This window comes from Meleagris gallopavo, chromosome 5 (assembly GCF_000146605.3).
Source record: "Meleagris gallopavo isolate NT-WF06-2002-E0010 breed Aviagen turkey brand Nicholas breeding stock chromosome 5, Turkey_5.1, whole genome shotgun sequence".
Taxonomy (NCBI): Eukaryota; Metazoa; Chordata; class Aves; order Galliformes; family Phasianidae; genus Meleagris; species Meleagris gallopavo.
In genome coordinates this window covers 45,838,730-45,859,303 of record NC_015015.2, presented here as the reverse complement: position 1 = coordinate 45,859,303, position 20,574 = coordinate 45,838,730, and the positions used below count along the sequence as shown (strand labels likewise).

Sequence of the window (20,574 nt, the reverse complement as noted above, 5' to 3'; positions counted from 1 at the left end):
TTTTTTTATGTTTTTGTTTTTATTTTTTTCTTGAAGAAACTAGGAGATAGACAATGCTGACACCACTGCCTGAGGAAAGAGAAAACCCATCTCCAGAATCCAGGTGTTATAGTGGCTTTACAGATGTGCTCTATTAGTTCCTAAGAGCTTCTCAGAACTCCTTCAAAGCTCCAGGTCCTTCTGTAATAAGTAATTGATGCTACAGTGTGCCAGAGATGGTGCAAAGTCAGGGTACAGTTCTGTTCCTGGAGCACCAGTAGTGCTGGCTCAAGCACCAGCTGCCTGAGATTTGAAGGCTGTTTAACAGTACTGCATCTACTTTCCTGTACCAGAGGACAAAGACGCCTTAGGGCTCCTCCTAAGGACTATTTTGGACCATGGGTGACTGTTGTTGCTCTCTCGGTTATTAAAAATAGATGGGTCCTGAGAAATTGTGAGATTTGACTAGAGCAAGCAAGTTTCAGAGCAAACTCAGCAGCGATTAGCCTGTCTCTGTACTTGAAGAACAAACTGTTAGTAGGAGAGATGGGTAGAGCAACTGCATTTAGAAACATGTTTCCAGGGAAACATTAGTTTCTCTAGAAGACAACCCTGAGACATGAAATTTTATATGACTCTTGGGACAAATGTAAGTTTGAAGACTTTTTTTTTTTTCCCCTACTTTTTATAGCAAGTACATTCTGCTCCAGATTTATCTGTTTCAGGCCTGTATGGTAAAACCTATTTTAACTGTGGAGTCCGGTATCTCAGCGGATTTGATTAGGAAAAGGGCCCACACAAGCTGCAGTTTAAAGATCTGTTACTTGCATAGCAACCGCACTCAAATGTGCGCTTTCTAAGCATGTCCTTATTCACAATACAAAGTGGGACTTCAAGAACAAGACTCGAGATATGACTTGGCTTCATGTGCGTCATTAGGCAAATCAATTAAGAGTAGCTTGTATGTAAATTCAATATAATGATAATTTCTTACTTTTGTTCCTAAAATTGCAACGATTGATTTATGAAGCTTATCCAGAAATCCAGAGTGAAAGGGCCAGTTTGTACTGCCCAATATGTTTCCTTTGACTAGCCCTGCCTCTTGAAACCACAGTTTCATCTTTTAGCCTGTTGACAGCTTCCTTACAGGACAAGTGGACTGGAAGACGAGTCATACTAAGTTAGTGAGCAAAGTCTACATTCTTTACAATGGGGATTTCTGTTGAAATCACAGAGACTGTGAACTTCCATTTTTGTTATTATTTTGAAAATTGTAATTAACTTATTTAGAAACTCCATTTTTTTTCTTGGTTGCACATTGCCAGTGACAAAAATAAGCTTCTTGCTATGCAACTGTATTTCTATACTAAATTTTATCAGTTTAATTTTCTTTAATGGAAAGAGTGGTCTGAAGGTATTATATAGAAAAAAATATATGTAATTAAGCTATAAGAATCCTATATTCAGTGAACACAGAAGTAAATAAATTGGATGCTTTTCCAGGACAGGCATATGAGCCAATAGGGGTATTTGAGAAATCTCGCATTTTTAGTTTTCTGGATGAGGTAGGAGGGAGGCTAATAAACTTTGTCTAGAGGATTTGAAAGGCCCAGATTCCTTGCTGCTTATCTATTAATGCTAAAGCCTTTGTTTGCTTACATGTGTGAGGTTTAATGTGAATGTCCATGAAACAGCTTTAAATTTAAACCTTGTCAGTTGTGAAAGAACTGAAAGAACACAGTAGCTATTATTTATGTCATAATAAAATTGACTTATAGGTTAAGTCTTCTTGTTTTACAGACAAGTAAGAGCTAAATGCTGATGCCTATCTTTAGCTGTGGGTATTGTCACAAGGAGTCTCTGAGATGCAGCTGTGCCCAGGGCACTGTGGGATGTGAAGTGAGTGGATGATAGAGGTTCTCCAGACGTTGCGTGAGCTGTGCAGCATGTTATGGTGTCATTGCATCAAATTCTGATTAAATTATGTGCTTAGGGATTTTTGACAAGCTTTTCTTACTTAAATTCTACCCTCATGTTTCATCTGGCATATCTCCTTGTAAATAATTATACTGCTGTCTTTGGTTCATGCTTGCTTTCTTTGCTTTTCCTTTAATCACCAGTGTTATTTGCAGATCTCCAGAAAAGCAGGAAAAACCATTTTCAGACAACCTGTCTCCAGTCAGGCTATTCCTGCCTACTCTGTACACACCACGAAAATGAGGAGTGTGCATGTTATTGGTACTGCTATTGCTGACCCTTTGGAAATAAACAAAAAGTGAAACAACTGGTCGGGTGGCCAGACACAGCTGTGGTCAATATTGTGAGCTGAGTGGCAGTAAAACAACATGCAGTGAAGTTATTTTTCAATCAAGTTAGGATTTACCATTCTAATCCACTGAAACTGCAAAGGCTGTTTTCAGTAAGCTTGTCACTTTATTAAATAGGAGCCAAAGCCGAAGGAAATCCACTTAAGAAAGAAAAGTTAAACAATTTAATTCTGCAGCTGTAGAAATAAATTGAAACAGTGGAATTATATTTTCAAAGCCATTCTTACAGCTAAGTTGCAACCATTATTATGAATGGAAAATTAAAATAAAAGATAATGATGAAAAATTTAGCTTTCTTTTTCCAAGTGAAGTTACATGAAATAAAAATTTCATCCTGACTCTTCCAGTGACTTGCTTATAAAAATAACGTTTAAGAGTAAAGGAAGAAGGGGCTGCTGTGATGGAGTTCACTTACACCTCAGTTACTTCCAGTATCATAATGTGAATAATTAAAAGGTGTTGCTGTCTTTACAATTTTACTATGTTGAGACTGAATATTAAACAAACAAACTCATTTAGGAGTGGCACACTTTTATCAGGTTTCTCGACAGCGTAAATAATCTTACTGATCAGTAGTTGTGACAATCGTGGGTGAATGCATCACCAGAATTGTCCTATGAGTAGTTTGTTTTCTACACATCAGGGCTTGGCTACATGATTCTGACTGAAATGCCTGAGTGCCTTTGTAATCAGTATGTGCGTGTTTCATTTACAGATCCTTTCAAAGCCTGGATGATTCTTGTGTTAAAGATGATAAATATAGGCAGCATGGAGAGGAATTCCTTCATCCTTTTAAGACTTTGGTTGAGCTCTTCTCATCTTTTGAGCTCACACTCTTGTATACATGACCTTCTTAGCAATATGTCATAGTGCAGTCTAAATACAGTTTGGCATTAGGAGTCCTTTTATTTTTTATAATGATACCTCACTTTCAAGATAGCTTCTTTGCTTGAAGACTTAGTGTTTCTCGTTTGCCATGCAAGAGGCTGCAATCAAGTAGTAATGTTCCTGTTGTGTTTTTTTTTCTCTCTGTGAAGATTTCATTGTGTTTCTAATCCTGAGGGGAAGTGTATGATTATATTATCATGTTTTACTCATATTACTCAATTCTCTGATTTGACTTCACTTGTACCATATGTTTGGTGAGTGCTTTGATGAAGCTTATTGCCATGCATACCTCAGACCTATGTAGTCCCTGGAATACTTAATAATGTCTTTTCTGTGAGCCCAGAAAACAGACACTGGGAAATGTATGGACTCAAACTTTCAAAACCCATGAGTCAGGTCTCAGATTTCTGAAATGTGAGGTTTGCTGTAGGTAATTTCGTGACCTAATCACATAGCTGTGAAGATTAGAAACTGTTCCTAAGAATTAAGCCTCTCCTCATCAGACCGTGCTTTCATAGCTAGGAAGTCACCGAATGATGTGAGCAGGGCGAGGTACTGATTGCTAAGCATAAGCCTTTACCATCTACAAAAGCTCCTCAACTTGAAGCACCATGTGAAGGCAAAATGTCTCTGATATAGTTCTTCTATTGCTATGTGAGATTTGGGGATAAAAGCTTTTTTGAGTAAGAGTCTTATACAAGTAGATAAATCATAGAACTAAAGCAGCTTTGAAGTCTCTACCTCTAAACATAGTCATGACCTTAGTTAAGACATCTCATCATCCTCTGCCACCCCAAACTAATTGTCCATGCTCATGTTAGTCCAACCGATCTTAGTGTTGTTGATAGGAGGATGCTGCTAACTTGTCCACTCCTGCCAGAGGCTGCATGCAGGGCAGCCTTCCTGCTGCTGCTCTTGTCTTTTCATATTCTTACTGGATTGCAAAGCTAAGTTGGCTTTTCCTTAAGGAACTCAAGGGTTTAGATCTGAAAACAGTGATGTACTCGCTGCCCTCTTCCATTGCTCCTCCATCCATCTCACATCACAAGGATGAAGGAAAATGGAGGATGAATAATGATTTTTCTTTTAGAGAACATGTATATTCCAGTTCTGTACATAGCTGCAATTCTAAAGGAGGTGGCTATATTAAGTATTAACTGTATCCAGTGGCAGATGTGCCACTTACAGCAGGAAAAATAGGCAGAATGGATGCATATTGATGCAAGCTCTTCTGACTCCTACAGCAGTAGGAATGTTGTCAGTCTTCATGCTCTATGTTGTTCCCATTGCACAACCTTCATGGTTTGATGGCAATGGATAAGAAGTATAAGGAACATACAGTGAGCAGAATCCTGTTCTGGCTGGAGGCAAGAAATGCAAGGCAGTATAGAAGCAGTATCAACAAGACAGGGACCTCATCTGATGGTGTTTAGACAATAAGTGCCCCCAAGTGAAGGATTCATGTACACAGTAGGCCAATCCTGCTGCCAGAAAGCTGCTTTGATGCCCTCCCTTGCGCTGCCCAAAATGTTTGCTAAGCTTCTTACTGACAGTGCTGATCTGAACTGAATTAAAGGGTATGTGAAACAACAGTTCTGTACCATGCAGCTGGCAGTGAAGCGGCATTGAGCAGGCTGTGCCTGAACTGTTCCTTCTCATGCACTGATAGCCTCAGGGAGTGGCTGAGAGCACCAGGAAGCTGGCAGTAAACTGTTGGAATTGGCATTAAAAGAAAAATAAAAGAAGACATGATTCAAAGGGCTGCAGAAACTCTGTGGACCCTCTGACAGAAGCTCTCTCTCTTTTCAAAGTATTTTAAATCCTCTTGTGCTATAGAGTATGACATAAATTTGAAGGCCTGCCTTTATTTGGAGTGTCTAATTACCTCTCTTCTGAGTACAGCCTAGCAAAGCAAATAAAATGGCCTACTTTCCATTTTGAAGTATATCGCTTAAATCCATCTCAGGAGGGAACGTTATGCATGTTGAACATAGTTCAAAGCAACAAAATACATGTTCTTTCCATAAGCTTTTTTTCCCCTTGCCTCTTGGAAAGGTGTGATGCACCACTAGATGTATTAAAGGAAGGGTTTGATGCATGTGTGATAAGTAGCTGACACTCCTCTGGTAGTGCCCTGTTCCCTGCTCATGTTCCATCACAGTCCACTGTGAGCCTCCACCTTTTGGTATTCAACACCTGCAAATTAAGCTAGACCTGTCCTGACCATTCTGTACTTGCTCAATTTATTTCTTCCTTAGGGAAAAAATGTTTGTCCCTGATGTTCTTTGTGCTCTCATTTTCTCCTTGGTAATGGGAAATGGTGCTATGTCTTGTCCCCAAGGATGTGAAACTCTGATAAGGAGGATCACAGGTTGGATTGAAGATACTGTGCAAACAGAGAGAGTATAGCAGAGTAGCAACTGTGTTTTCTTTGTAACAAGTTTGTCCTGCAGTGAGTAATACTGTGCATCCGGAGTGCCTGTCTGTTAAATTCTAAATCTGGAAACATCTGGAAGTGTCTGTGAATATAACATAAACATATGGTTGGAAATTAATGCTAAATTATTTTAAATGTTTTCATTTTCTTTTCTGTGGTTGTTTCCTGGGGAGCATGAAGGAGAAGGTATGAGTTTTCATAGTTTCTGTGGTGTTGTCATTGAATTTTGGAAAAAGAGTTGCAAAAAATAAAGAATTACAAATGTTATTTTTGCCATCCTTGACCAAGTTCTGCAGTAAGCACCCTTCCCCTGGAAATGCAGGTATATTTCTCTTGAACCATACCTCGCCTTTTGGATCTGCAGTGCATCTCAAAAAGGACCTCTTCTGCAGTTTGTCTTTTTAGTCATTTTAATATAATTTTAGCAGCTCACACTCTACCTTCATCCATTTTTAAGTGATCGTTGCTTGCTCTGCAAGACAGCACATTACAGTGCACCTCCAATCTCTTACGTGATATTTTTGGTTTCATTTTTCTCTCCATTTCTCCAAGAGCTGTTCCATTCCTCTCCTTCAGATTGTGTGTCTGGCCCACGATGGACAAAGCATCTGCTTATTCCTCTAAAGCCACAGGATTTGGTGCTAGTTAATATTAATCTCCATAAATCTCTTCAAGCCTTTGATCTTAGAGCTGCATGTTTTTCTGTTTGTTTCTAATATTCATCTGACCGCCATTCTCCTCACTCTGTTTCTGCTGTGTTGCTTAGTAGCTTTGATGGCAAACATCAACAGGATGAAAAAGTGGAAGGCAGGATGCAGTGTGATTAATTCACATTTTTCGCTATGGAGATCCATCCAAAGCCTCTCCTTTTCTTGAGGATAGCAATGTTTTGGTGGCATGTGCAGTGGATTACTCTTCCTAGCTTTAAATTCTGTTTTGCAGTACTGCACAGAAGTAATTAAGTTTTGCTTCTGAAACTCTTTTAGTGCTGGATCCTATTGAGAAGACATCATCAGCATTTCTTGGTTTGGATATATGCTGGCTGCTTAATGTCCCCAGATTGTTTGGGTGCAGTGGGGGAAGCAGAAAAGGTAGAACCAGAAGTCACAAGCACCCAACAGGCAGTTCCTTATGATTTCATGGCATCTGCAAAATTGTTGTGTGTCAAACCCTGTTTGCAGTTTCCTTACCCAATTTTAGAAAATGAAACTGCAGTCTTCTAAGGACAGATTACCCACAGTTACAAGCAAATTCCAGACACAATTAGATGTCTCTGCCATTGTCTCCTCAGTCCTTCTGTTCCAAACTATAGTTCTTTGAAGGTCCTGGCCATTAATTGCATGATTTGAAATTCTGTGTTGGACTGACTCTTGTGAAGCACCTTGGAAAGCTGCCCTGGGCTCCTGTTTGAAACTGGATATATTGCTGGTCTCCTGTGTTTGTTCCTTCTGCTCACAAGTGCAAATACTATATTCTCAAATGCACACAAGTAGTTAATTAACCTCTTACTGCTATCTGATGAGTGTAGGAAGGGGTGGGAATCTGGGCACTCTGGTGCTAGTTTGACTCTGAATGCCAGCAAGCAACCCTGACTCACAGTGTGGGTTTTGTTGGGCTTTGCTCATCTCAAATTATTCAGGCTTTAGCACTGCTGTTGAAGCTAATGTAAAGCAGAATATCTTATTGCTTTTGATGTCTTAACAAAATCAAGAGCCAAAAGAATATTTTTTTCCTCTCTGGAATGAAAAAAGCATAAATAATAAGGAATGTTTTACCATCTAGACTTTTTAGATTTGCCGCAAAAAGTAATGCAGAGCAGTGGAGATGCAGCAGGACTGGACTTTGTGACTAGCTCATACTTGGTTGAGATACGATGGTTTCTGGAAGCTACTGTTATTTTCTTCCTAGGCGCTGTGGGATGAGCACTGAGATCTTTGATTTAGCATGTTATCTAGTTGCTAGCTCTGCTGGTGCAGATATTGATGTGGATAATGAGTGATCTTTTCCATGTCAGCAGGAGGGAAACAGTTGTGCCAGTGCTGCTAAAACCACGTTGGTAAGAATTTGATTCAAGAGTTGTTCCTTTAAGTTAACTGGTACCAGGCTGAGTGCAGTGATGCCAGTTATGTCCCTTTCAAGAGGATGCTCCTGATATTTCTTTGAGCAGGTGAAGAGAATCAGACCTGGTATTCTTAAGTAGGTAGAAATGTTGTAAAAAGAGGTTGAAACTGAAGTTAACCGTTTCCTTTCAAAACAGAGCTCAGCATGCTGGCAGTGGCAGAGGGTTGGAGATTCTGCCCGCTATGGAGATGGGAGCCTAAATACTTCCAAGAAACATTAATAGTCTCAGGAGGTGAAATATTTGTAAAACCTGATTCTAGTATATAGAATCATAGAATCACAAGGTTGGAAACGACCTATAAGATCATCTAGTCCAACCGTCTTCTCATTATCACTGCTACCACAAGCTACTAAACCATATCTCGCAGCTCCTCATCCAGACGCCTCTTGAACACTGCCAGGGACGGTGACTGCATGACCTCTCTGGGCAGCCATTCCAGTGCCTGACCACTCTCTGAGAGAAAAAGATTTTCCTCGTGTCTAACCTAAACCTCTGATACAACTTGTGGCCATTTCCCCGGGTCCTGTCCGTTGCCTGGGAGAAGAGGCCATACCCCTCTTCACCCCAGCCTCCCTTCAGGAAGTTGTAGAGTGCAATGAGGTCTCCCCTGAGCCTCCTCTTCTCCAGACTAAACAATCCCAACTCCCTCAGCCACTCCTCATAAGACTTGTGCTCCAGACCCCTCACCAGTTTCGTTGCCCTTCTCTGGTCACACTCTAGGGCCTCAACATCTTTCCTGTAGTGAGGGGCCCAAAACTGAACACAATACTCAAAGTGCAGCCTCACCAGTGCTGAGTAGAGGGGGATGATCACCTCCCTGCTCCTGCTGGCCATACTATTTCTAATGCAGGCCAGGATGCCTTTGGCCCTCTTGGCCACCTGGGCACACTGTCGGCTCATGTTCAGCCGAGCATCAACCGGCACCCCCAGATCTCTTTCTTCTTCACAATCATCTAGCCACTCATCCCCAAGCCTATAACGCTGCTTGGGGTTATTGCAGCCAAAGTGCAGGACCCGACACTTGGCCTTGTTGAACCTCATCCCATTTATCTCAGCCCGGTGATCCAGCTTATCTAGATCCCTCTGTAGGGCCTCCCTACCCTCAGGCAGATCCACACCACCTCCCAGCTTGGTGTCATCTGCAAACATACTGAGGGTGCACTCAATCCGCTCATCTAGGTCGTCAATAAATATATTAAACAAGATGGGCCCCAGTACTGACCCCTGGGGGATACCGCTCATAACGGGTCGCCAGCTGGACTTAACTCCATTAACCACTACCAGTTGGGCACGGCCCTCTAGCCAGTTTCTTATCCAAAGAAGTGTGTATCTGTCCAGACCACGGGCAGCCGGTTTCCTCAGAAGAAGCCTGTGAGAGACCGTGTCAAAGGCTTTGCTGAAATCTAGGTAGACTACATCAACAGCCCTTCCCTCGTCCACCAGACTGGTCACCCAGTTATAGAAGGAGATGAGGTTGGTCAAGCACAACCTGCCCTTCATGAACCTGTGCTCGCTGGGCCTGATCCCCTGGATACTACATACGTGCCGTGCGATCTCACCTGTGATGGTTTACTCCATTACTTTCCCCAATATCGAGGTCAAGCTAACAGGCCTATAGTTCCCCGGATCTTCCTTACGGCCCTTCTTGAAGATGCGAGTCACATCAGCAAGCCTCCAATCCTCTGGGACCTCTCCAGTTAACCAGGAGTACTGATAGATGGCTGAGAGGGGCACAGCAATCACCCCCACCAGCTCCCTCAGCACCCAAGGGTGTAGCCCATCTGGTCCCATGTACTTGTGACAGTCCAGCTGGAGAAGAAGCTCTCTGACTGTCTCCACCTGAATCGCCGGGGGTGTGTTCTGAGTAGGGTCCCAGACTTCCAGATCAGGGCATAAAATGCCCAGCAGATGACTGGTCTGGCTATTGAAGGCACTTGTAAAGAAGGCATTGAGGACCTCAGCCTTCTCCTTGTCCTCAATGGCCACATTCCCTGCTGCATCAAGTATAGGATGAGAAATATCCTTGGTTCTTTTGCCGTTGATATATTTATAAAATGATTTTTTATTGTCTTTTACTGCAGTGGCCAATCTGAGTTCAAGTTGGGCTTTTGCCTTCCTCCCTGCATACCTTAGCTACTCCCTTGTAATCCCCCCAAGTAGCCTGCCCCTTCTTCCAGAGGACGTAGACTCTCTTTTTCTCCCTGAGTCCCAACAATAGTTCCCGGATCATCCACACCGGTCATCTTCCCCTACGGCTCGCCTTACGGCACTCAGGGACAGCCTGTTCTTGCGCCTTTAAGATTTCCATCTTGAGGAGCATCCAGGCTTCCTGGACCCCTTTACCCTTGAGAAGTGACTCCCAAGGGACCCGTGCTACAAGCACCCTGAACAGGTCAAAGTCCGCCTTCTGGAAGTTCAAGGAAGTAGTTTTACTGGTCACTCTTTTGACTTCTCCAAGAATAGAGAATTCTACAATTCCATGGTTGCTCTGCCCAAGACAGTCCCCAACCTTCACTTCTCCCACCAGTCCTTCTCTGTTAGCAAAAACCAGGTCTAGCAGGGCACCACCCCTGGTAGGTTCTCCTACCAATTGCATAAGGAAGCTATCTTCCACGCAGTCTAGAAATCTCCTGGACTGCTTCCTCTGTGCTGTATTATATTTCCAACATATATCAGGGAAGTTAAAGTCTCCCATGAGAACAAGTGCTGGCGATCGTGCGACTTCCACAAGCTGCTCATAGAATGCCTCATCCAACTCTTCATCCTGATTAGGCAGTCTATAACAGACCCCACCAAGATGTCGCCCTTACAGGCCTTCCCCCTGATCCTTACCCATAGACACTCCACTCTGTCATTCCCAACCCCAAGCTCTTCAGCATCAAAACAGTCCTTAATATAAAGGGCCACATCAGCACCCTTCTCGCCTCGTCTATCCCTTCTGAAGAGCTTGTAGCCATCTATCACAGCACTCCAGTCATGGGAGTGGTCCCACCACATCCAATGCAGGAGGATACAGTGAACTCTAAGCCAGAAGAAACACTCAAATCAAGTTGTTGTAAATGTGCATTTTTCCTTATGGCCATTGCTGGTAATAGCAAATCCTGTTTATTTTCATGTACAGAAGGAGGCACTAAGCTCCTTGTACAGCATATAGTATAACAGAACAGGTGGTGTGCACAGTATGAGAAGTGATCAATGATTAAATCACTTGTTAGATCAATTCCAAAGCCATTGAATTTAGCTTTATTACTACTTAGTGGGGTCCAGTAACATTTCCAGTAAACACTGATGTTTATTTTACTCAGAATGTTCAGAACAGAACTGTATCTTTTCCATTTTTTTTTTTTTTGAAAAAATGTCAAATTTTGTTTGATAAGAATATTCCTAGTAAGTAAATGAAAAATTCTGTAATCTGCTCAATAACATTTTCCATGTATATCAGAAGTCATCAGAACAAAGATGTTTACTTTGTGGCTAAAGGATGCGGGGAGAGGAATCTTTACCATCTGCTGCCATCAAATTACTTTTCATGAGAGAAAAATAAATCCCTCTCATTGGAAGCCATTTTATCAGCTCTGATAGTAATATTTTATGTAGGATTTCTCTTTCAGAACCTAGTAGAATTTACTAGTAAATTCAGCTATCCAGTGCTTTGGTAAGAGGAACATCTGTCTCAGACACTGGAAGGATTGAACTACTAAGAGTTTTTTAGAAGTCTATTCATCCTGCAGTATTTGTTTGGTGTATGTAATCCTGATACACCGACTGCAGCAGTAAATATTTTGCTGTAACCAGAAATTGAACTCCAAAAGAAACCCTTTTAGCTGCAGCTAATGAAAACGTCATGCCTGTGACCATGTGAGGTTTGTATTCTGCAGCTCTAACCTGAGTTTTAAAGAACTTTGAACCAGTAAGGTGGGACTTTGCAACTTTGATGGAAGAAAAAGCCTCAAGCTTTCAATGCCTGCCATAGAAATTTAATAAGGATCCTAATAAATGGGTCAGTTTCAACAAACAATTAACTTAACAACTTCATCTGGAAGGCTTGGAGGCCCTGTTTCATAGGAGGTAACTTGAGAGCAGTTTTATAGTATAGTTAATGTTTCCCTTAGAAAACCAGAATTTTTAAGATTTAATATTTCATGTGCTCCAAATTACGTCAAATTGGCATATGGTACACACAAAGCCTTCAACCCCTATATAGATCAAAAAGAAAAAAAAAATTAATCCTCTAAGCTGTTTGGGGGATTCATAAGCGCAAGGAAAATATACAATTCTCAGGAATTCAGAAGCTTATAAAATGAATTTTGTGGGCAATTTGGATAAAATTATTCCTTATGCTTTGATTATGCCATTAAAATTTGCACTTCTACAAATACGGAGATTTCCTTGTAAGTATTGAGTGCTTACAGGGCAGCGTAACTGCATTTTATAGACCTAAGAGGAATGTTTTTCCTGCATGTTGTGTTAAGTCACGTTGTGAGCTATTTTTTTTCATTCTCTTGTAAAAATACATAATGGAGATTAAGTGGTTTAATGTGTTTATTGTAACTCTGAGGTTGGATAAACCAGTCACAGGTAGAAAATCTAATTGCACTTCTCCTTGCCCTACATCATGCAGCTCTGCGACATCCTGTATCTAACATCATCATCCTGTATGCAATGTCTGACTGCTTATTGTAAATAATGCCACAGCCCTTATGAAGCATGCAATTCCTTGCAAAACGTAGAATGCCATGCTAGGTAGGATTCATGTGTCTCAGATGTTTGTTGTACAGAAACTTACTGAGGCAGATCTTGGTTGGACATCGCAGTGGATTTGGTGATTTGGCAGAAGTTCAACCTGGCTACTCAGTGCTATCAGTCTGCATTTCCACAACAATCAAGGCACCAAATTGAAACAAAAACCCAGGAAATTCTCTTTAGCTAATGCTGTTGCTAGCAGCCTCATCATTATGTGTAAAAACAACACAGGCTTTCATGTCTGGAAGCACTCATCAGTGTTCAAGGCCGGGTAGTAGTACAAGAAGGTATCACACATTGTTGGCAGCAAATGAGAAGTTGTAGGTAAAATGCATTTTTGAAGATGTCAGTCTGGTTTCCTTCTTGAACACTACATTTGCAGAGAAAACATGAATACTGGTTCACCTCGATAGTGTGATGATTAGTAATCAGCAATACCTAGGCTGAGTCACTGTATAGGAACACCATGAAGCCCAGTTTAAAATCCAGCTCTCATTTTATTTGGAGGCCTAGAGTTTGGGTGGTTCAAAAGTAGATTGTTCTAAATGTGTTTTTTAGAGGCTTATTGATTGCTTGGCTGTGTGTGCTGGATTTTGGGGGTGGGGAAGGTGGAAGGAAAGGAATTGGTATTCTATTTCCCAAGGCCCAGAGTATCTGAGCCACGTGTTTCATTTGGAGTGTGGTATTTAAATATCGTATATTTGCCCTTTTTGTTGTTGTTGTGTAATGAGAAGTGCTACTTTCTCCTAATTTGTGGTGCTGGCAGATAACTCTGTTAGGTCCAGAACCATAAAGGTTAAGAGCTGGCTGTGTGGTATTGGTTGTTGGTAAGGTGGACGTGGGATGACTTTCCCAGAAAGTTATTGCATCTGAAGCCAAGGGCAGTCAGCATCCTCCTTTACAGTTATGTGACCAGCACCACCATTTCCCTCTTGAAAATTTGCCTAATATTAATAACAGCTAGATCTTGTTTCTGTAGTGGTTATAACCTCAGGTCGGAAGGAGAAAAAAGGCTTCTGTATGTGTTATAACACTAGTAGTTAACAAGATATCTTCTAGGTAAGCAGCAAGTAAATCTAAAAGCCAGCTTGTTATGCAGGTTTGAATGTCATCTGCTGACGATATCCTGAATTAAATGCTAATAGCTTTGAAAACAAATTTAAGTGACCTGCTGCTTTGCTTTGGGAGTAATATCCATATATGCAAATCAAGCAATTTTCTGAAGCTATGTAACTACACACTGATAAGAGTTGCACTCGAATCAGTTTCCACATTTCTTGGTTCCTTTGTGTGCCCAGCCCTCTGGTGGTGTGCCTCCAAGGATTGTTCATAACTGGTTATACAAGATCATAATAAATAGTATTTAAAAGCAAATCAGTGTTTGCTATCTCCAATTTGCTGTTGAACATAGTGACTGGGATTGGCTTCTTTTAGGTATTGCAACAGCAGTGGCCTTTGAGGAGATTTGAAGGAGGAAGAAATGACATTAGCAGTATATGCCTGAGGAATTCTCAGGCTAGTAGGAAATAGTGCCACAAAGAGAACCAGCCTAACTCTCTTGTCCGTATCAGCTTAGCCTTGAATTTGCTCAAGAGGTCTTTTAAGAGCTTGGTTTTGCTCTGTGACAAATTAATAATGTTTTCCATTTGATTTGACAACCAGAATACGTATTTTTGTGTTTATTTATTTGCAAACTCATTAGGGTGAGCATGTTGTACTGATGCTCTAGTATCTGTTAAATCATAAAGGATGTGAGCTGGCTCTGCTGTGGCTACTGCTTACTGATGTGGTTGTGGGACAATTCATTTATTGCATCTGTCCCAGAGCCTGTGTCCTTCAGTAAAATCACATGCCTCTGCAAAACCTTAGACTCTACTGTGAAAGCATGCTGCATTTGGGCTTATTGGAAGAGTATGGAAGGCCTACTTTCTGTGTGGTGGTCAAAATTCCTGTTTATATCTTTGTCTCTTGTGTCAAGATCTGAGCAGAGCATAACTGAAATAGCAGTTCTTAACTTTTTACTGCCTTCTAGCATTACATCCTTGCCTCCTTCACAGTAGGCATCCTCCTTTTCCAGCATAATGCACTGGATTTGCGTGCAGACCAGCCATATGGTGTGTGTAATTATTGTTTTATAATGGTGTTATTGCTCTCTAGCTGCCCAGTAAACCCAGTGCAGTTTCAGTAGACTGTATACCACAGCATACGAACTTCAGACTTGAATGATTTTCTTCACTTTTATACAAAAGTAGGTGTGAAGGAGAAAAAAATGATTCCGTTTAATTTATAGAAACTATATAAAGTTTATAGAGTCTCCACAATCCTCACAAATGAAAAGGCCACAGAGAGGAGGGGCTGCATCAGAACTGGGAGGTCTGCAGAGCTGGAGAAGAATAGCACTTAAAGGAACGCATCAGTAAATACCTGCACTGAACTTTTTCCATTTTTACTCCATGGGCAAGCAGATGGCCTGCATTAGGGGTTTGTCTGCCTTAGGGATTTTAGAAACAAGTTTTCTCCCCTTTCCTCCTCCCCATTCAGTTACTATTCCTTTAGAGTAGTATAGAACCAATGTCTGTTCTGGAGTCATCATTCTTATTGGAAGCAGCCTGTTTGCTTTTGAAAGGTTTGCTGAGTGGTTTCAGGAATCTGTATATATACATAAGTGCTCTCCTGTGTGTGCCTGGTTTATTTTTTGGTGTGTGAACTTCCTGAAGCAGTAATACCAGTTTGGCTCACCCATCCTTTCAGGCATATTTGCAGCTCTGATTTACACTGATGGCAGAATTTCTGCAGCAAAATTAGGAGCCACAGTGTCCTCTGTCGTACAGACAATCTAAATAAACACGGCTCTCACTTGCACCCTTATGTACCCTGAAAATGAAAATTGTCAAAGCGTTTGGTGAAAATAGGACCTGGCTGAAACCAAGCCTCTGTAGAAAATAGAAAATGCTTTAGAAAACATATTTTTGCTTTGTGTACCCTTCTGTCTTTCCTTTTCAATTTTGGTGGACATTGAACATCTGTCTAGCCATCCCATTTGGTAAGGCAACCAGTCTTCCCTGACACCCAGGAGTCCCAAACGCAGCCCCATTTCCTGCTGCGCTGCCTGCCTCTTTTCACCAACAATGTATTTAAACAAAAAGCAACGTATCTGGGGACAGATCTGGCTTAACTTTAACCTCTATTGACCCTCCAAAGTTAATTTTAACAGGTCAGTTTTTGAAGTTACGCCCTTGACTCTGCATGACACGTGGCACTTCTGAACAGACGTGGGTGTGTGTGAGTACATGGAGAGGCAGCTCGGGGGTTGAGGTGCTGAAGGGAGAGAAGCCCAAGAAGGATATGACCTGTCTCATGGTTTATTGTATTGTGAGATTTGTAGGTAGTAAATGCTGTGGGTATTTTTACAGATATTCTAGAACCCTAATATAATTTACAGTTGAATTTGTAGAGAACTGTTTCAAATCTGTGCAGATTCTTCTAAGTTATTTTAAAAGAGAAGCCAACAGCAATAATTAGTTTGGCATTTTCCATGTTTTCTAAAGCACTTAAAGGGTAATGACTTTTTTAAACCATCTTACATAAAATCAGGTTTTACAGGAATAAGAGGACCTAGAAGGCCCGAGTGGCCATCAGTGATAGACGTAATTCATGATGAAAGCTCTATTCCAATTCATCAAAAAAAGGAAAACAATTATATATATGATTAGAGGCTGCTGACCCTTCAGTTAAAATGATCAAAAAGAACAAGATTAAAATTTGATTTACAGAAGCTGCTACTTAGCCTATAATTAGGCTGACCAATAAAAACAAACCAGACTTCTACAGAATGTGACTTCTCAGTAGATGGGTTAGCTATTCTTGCATGGCTGAGGAAACACGAAAAGATTGTAGAATATATTCAATATGCTCTATGTGTAGATTGAAATACAGCATATAACTAGTTTTAATGTTTCTTGTTTATAAATTGCCAGATTTCCTTAATTCTAGTGAAATTGGAGAACCACTTGAGAATAATTGTCTCTAAAATGAAATATCACTTTCTCAGTCTACTTCATTTATTTAAAATTTATGCTTAACTCTTTTATTTTAGAAGATTAGTCAGAAATATGATTCCCCTTGCACTTTTGCTGTAGTTTGCTATGGAAATGGATTCAGGAAATGGCACATGTGATTAAAAACTCTTCAGCTGGCACTAGAGCTATTTGTACAGCTCCCAGCGTACAGCACTTCTGGCAAGTCACAAGTGCTTCTCATCTTATTGCAATACAAATAAAACGATTAATCAGTGTAGAGACTTTTGATTCTGATTTTTTTTTTTAATTTGAAATTCACTAGATGGAAGATTGGGGAAGATGAGTTTTTAGGCAACTTTTCCATTCCTAAGATTGAAGACCAAATTGTTGTGTTAACTAACGTGGTCCAGTTTCCTTGTGCTTGCAAGTTAAGCACATTGGAATCCACATCAGCCCAATTTGCATGTGGGTGTCAGGACATAATCCCATAAATTGAAGGGTCAAACCACCGGCTCAGAGTCTAACATCACTGGAGAGCTGTGCACAACAAGTTAAAACTCAGTTCTCAAAAGCTACATTGAAAACTAAGAGAACCTTTTTCCTACGTAGTTTAGAATGCGTCTACAAGTGCATAGCTCATGCTTGGATGAAGACCTTATGTCTCCTGTTAGGGGATATATTTGTTTTATTTGCCTCCAGTGAATTCTGGCTTCTTTTGTGTGTAAGTTTTTGAAGTTTCCTGTGAGCGTGCTGTGTTCTGGAAACTTAAGTGCTGTGTTTTGTTTCTGATATTTGTAGTGGAACGGGAAAATGTACAGAAGAGGACCTTTACAAGATGGATAAACCTACATTTGGGAAAGGTAAGACTGGCTGTCTTGATATTGAGATACAAGGACACAGTAGGAAGCAGACTACATTTATATATTTTAAAATAGTTACAATTTGTCATCAAAGAAGACTTCTGTGTGTCTGGAGAGATTTGTAGAAGAATGAGGGAAGCTGGAAACCTGTTTCCGTATAAATGAAAATTCCTTTTCAGGTTCAATGAATGCTTGGCTGGCTTTAGGTCATCTCAGATACCTTTGTGTCTTCCTTGCTACTGATTGCATGTTCCTATAGAACCCCACATAGCCACATAAAATCAATTGTGGTTTAGGCTGTTCTGAAGGGATGGTTGCTATGTATTCCCCACGACTGGAAGTTTGAGTATCTGAGGCACAGTGGCCAAAGACAGATCAGTCCTCAGAACCTGGCTTTGTCCCAGATCTCCAGATGGGAAACATTAATTACTTGTTGTTCGCTTTCCAAAAGCCTGTATGTTGTGATCTTAACATATCCAATTACGTTAGAGAACTAATTCTTGGACATCCCATATTTTTGAAGTATAATTATTTCTTAATCAGACGGTAGGTAATATGACTATTGAAGCCAATTTGTTGTTCCTGTTGGTAGTAGATAAGTACTAACTCTCACGAGCAGTTAGACATCCAGAGAAGGGTTTTCCTGTTGTTGAGAATGAGAAGAGAGAAAAAAAAAGTTTTTGAATTACTGAGGCAGCAGCAGCAATTCTTTGTGCAGTCATGGAATGAGACAGACCAACAATCCTAACTTGGACTGAAGTTTGGGCTTCACAGTGCTGTTAGTACCTGTGGCTAAATTTCATAAAGTGCAGATAGGAACTAAGTTTGGGCTGTGAGTTAAACTATAGTCTGGATTGTGTGCTTCTTATGAAGAGACTGCACATCAAACATAGTAAAGCAAAAAGGTTTTGTAGAAGAAAAGCATCGCATGAAGAGTTGCTTAAGTCCACTATTATGCAGTGAATGTTACTGAAGGAATAAAAGGATCTTCAGTCTCTCTAGAAAATCAGAATAAGGCCAGTTGGTAATGTTTGAACTATCAGTTGCTCCCAAAGGTTTCTCAACTTGAAGACAATGCTTTGTGAGTGATTTCTTTGGGAATCAGGCTCTGGAGCTTTCAGATTGAAAGTTGTCAGAAAGGTTTGTCAAGTATGTAACTGTGGAAAAGATCTTTCATTTACAAAAGGAATTAGATCATGAAACGGCTGTAGGGAGCTGTTAATTCGTCTGTGCCAAACATATGAAGTCTTAGAAATGTTGTGGGTAGGTGAATTGTTTTCTCTGGAGCACATACAATTTTTTTTCCTCTCTGATTCAATAAAGAAAAGTGCTTCTCTGAAGAAAGAGCAAAAGTTTACTGCTACATTATTATTTTTTTTCTGGAACTAGCATAACAAATGCATCCATGTAAATAATGAGAACATTGCTAAAGCTATTTCTAATTACTGGTGATTCCATAGGGACACCTTCTGAGGGAGGGGAGATGGCTTCTGCCTTTATCCTCAAAGAAACAGTTCTGTATGCGGGAGATTCACTTCTTTTATAAGCAGCATTGAAGGCCTCCTCGTGTACATTTTTGGGAAACTTGTGGCATGGTGTGTGCCCTCTTAGAGCATGCCATCCCATTTGGGTCATCTTTTGAGAGGAGATGGCTCTGGTAATGGGATAGTTGGGGGCAGTCTACATCCTACGAGTTCTGGAGGTTCTTGTTTTTGTTAGGAGTGAATGAGAAATCTGAAAGTTTCAAACCCAAAGCTTTTTAAATCTTGAAATGAATGTTACTTTTCTTTCTTTCAGTATGGAGCATTGACTTGAGTTTAGTATTCTTGGCTAGATTAAAGACTAGTAATAAAAATGTACAGCCTCATTTTACCAGAAGCAGCATTTAATGAAACAGTAGTGCATTGCCCAATCAGAAATAAAATGACTTGGTTCTTAAGGGACACAGCTGCAAGTGACATCTGAATGAAGCATCGCTGCTGCAGCTGAGACTGCCCCTAAGGGCAGTGTTGACTTCGTTGTATGCCTCACAGCACACAGCATGACACCTCAGTGGAGTGGAGAGATGGCTCTTTTTGGAGGAGTTTACCAAGAAGAAAGACACAATACATTGCTATTTAAAGTGCTTAGAAAATAGCGGGATATAGAATGGCACCACCAGAAACATTACAGAGGAGACAGGAATGAGATCTGGGATAAGTCCTTGTCTGATCTCAGTTAGGTGGGTACTATATCTCAGTTTTATCTTATTCTTTCTATAGGCAGAATTGCCAGTGATGTGAAGAAGATTCGTCAGTTTCTTCCTGCAGGCTGAGATTTATTTCTAGTATCTCTGTCTTGTAAAATTCTCCTTCCAGTTCTCTGTAGTAACAGTGACTCACCAAGTAGGGCTGTTTTAAAGCTACCTCATTTCTTTACTTCACAGTGCAAACCTCCTCTGAAAGTGAGAGATTTGTTTATGGATATACAAGATGGCAAAATCTTGATGGCACTACTGGAAGTCCTGTCAGGACAAAAACTGGTATGTATGCAAGGGAGAGAAACCTATGTATCTATGGAGCTCCACACATTGGAAGTAACGCTATATTGACATTCAAATAATTAGTGAGAATTTGGTCCCGTGACTTGCATACAATAAGAAGTATTTCAGCAATTATGTCATTATTTCTTTTTGTTACAAGCTGGTCCTGAGCTGTAATTTAAATCTGAAGGAAATCTGTAACCATGAGATATGAGTGGTGTGCAATCATTGTAAATGTTCCTTCCCCCCAGGTTTTTTAAGGCTTAGATGTGTTAATGTTCACATACTCTGTTTTGAGTTTGCTCAAGCCATGTTATGAAGAAAAGATAAATTTGCTGGAGAAAATTGTATTATTTTTTTAGTCCATGAATTCTCTTTCTATTTTGTCTGAAGACATTATGACACTGAGTAAGCCTGGTGATGCTGCATGCTTTTTTGTGTTGTTCTGAGTTTAGTTCTGGCTCAGATTTCTTTGGTTTTACTGGTATGGTCTGAATCCGAATGATGTAGTTTTACTTATCAGAATCTGTTTTTTCTTTCACTGTAAGAACTATTTAAAATTCCATGTACCAGAAATGGAAATACGTAATGCAAACAGAAATGACCAATTACAATTGACTTCAATTTTTTCTTTCAGCTTAAGCCTTGTCAGTAAGTACTCTCTTCTGTGGGTATACT

The 20,574-nt window shown here is 40.5% G+C and overlaps 1 protein-coding gene across 1 annotated transcript in view; it reads left to right on the top strand.

Annotated features, from left to right (window-relative positions):
- The window catches only part of CLMN (calmin), a 54,815-nt gene that overhangs the window by 15,599 nt on the left and 18,642 nt on the right, over positions 1–20,574 (top strand). Inside the window, exons 2-3 of the mRNA XM_031553785.1 lie at positions 17,314–17,375; positions 19,801–19,896. Coding sequence (XP_031409645.1) covers positions 17,314–17,375; positions 19,801–19,896 — 158 coding nt within the window. The remainder of the gene's footprint in view (positions 1–17,313; positions 17,376–19,800; positions 19,897–20,574) is intronic.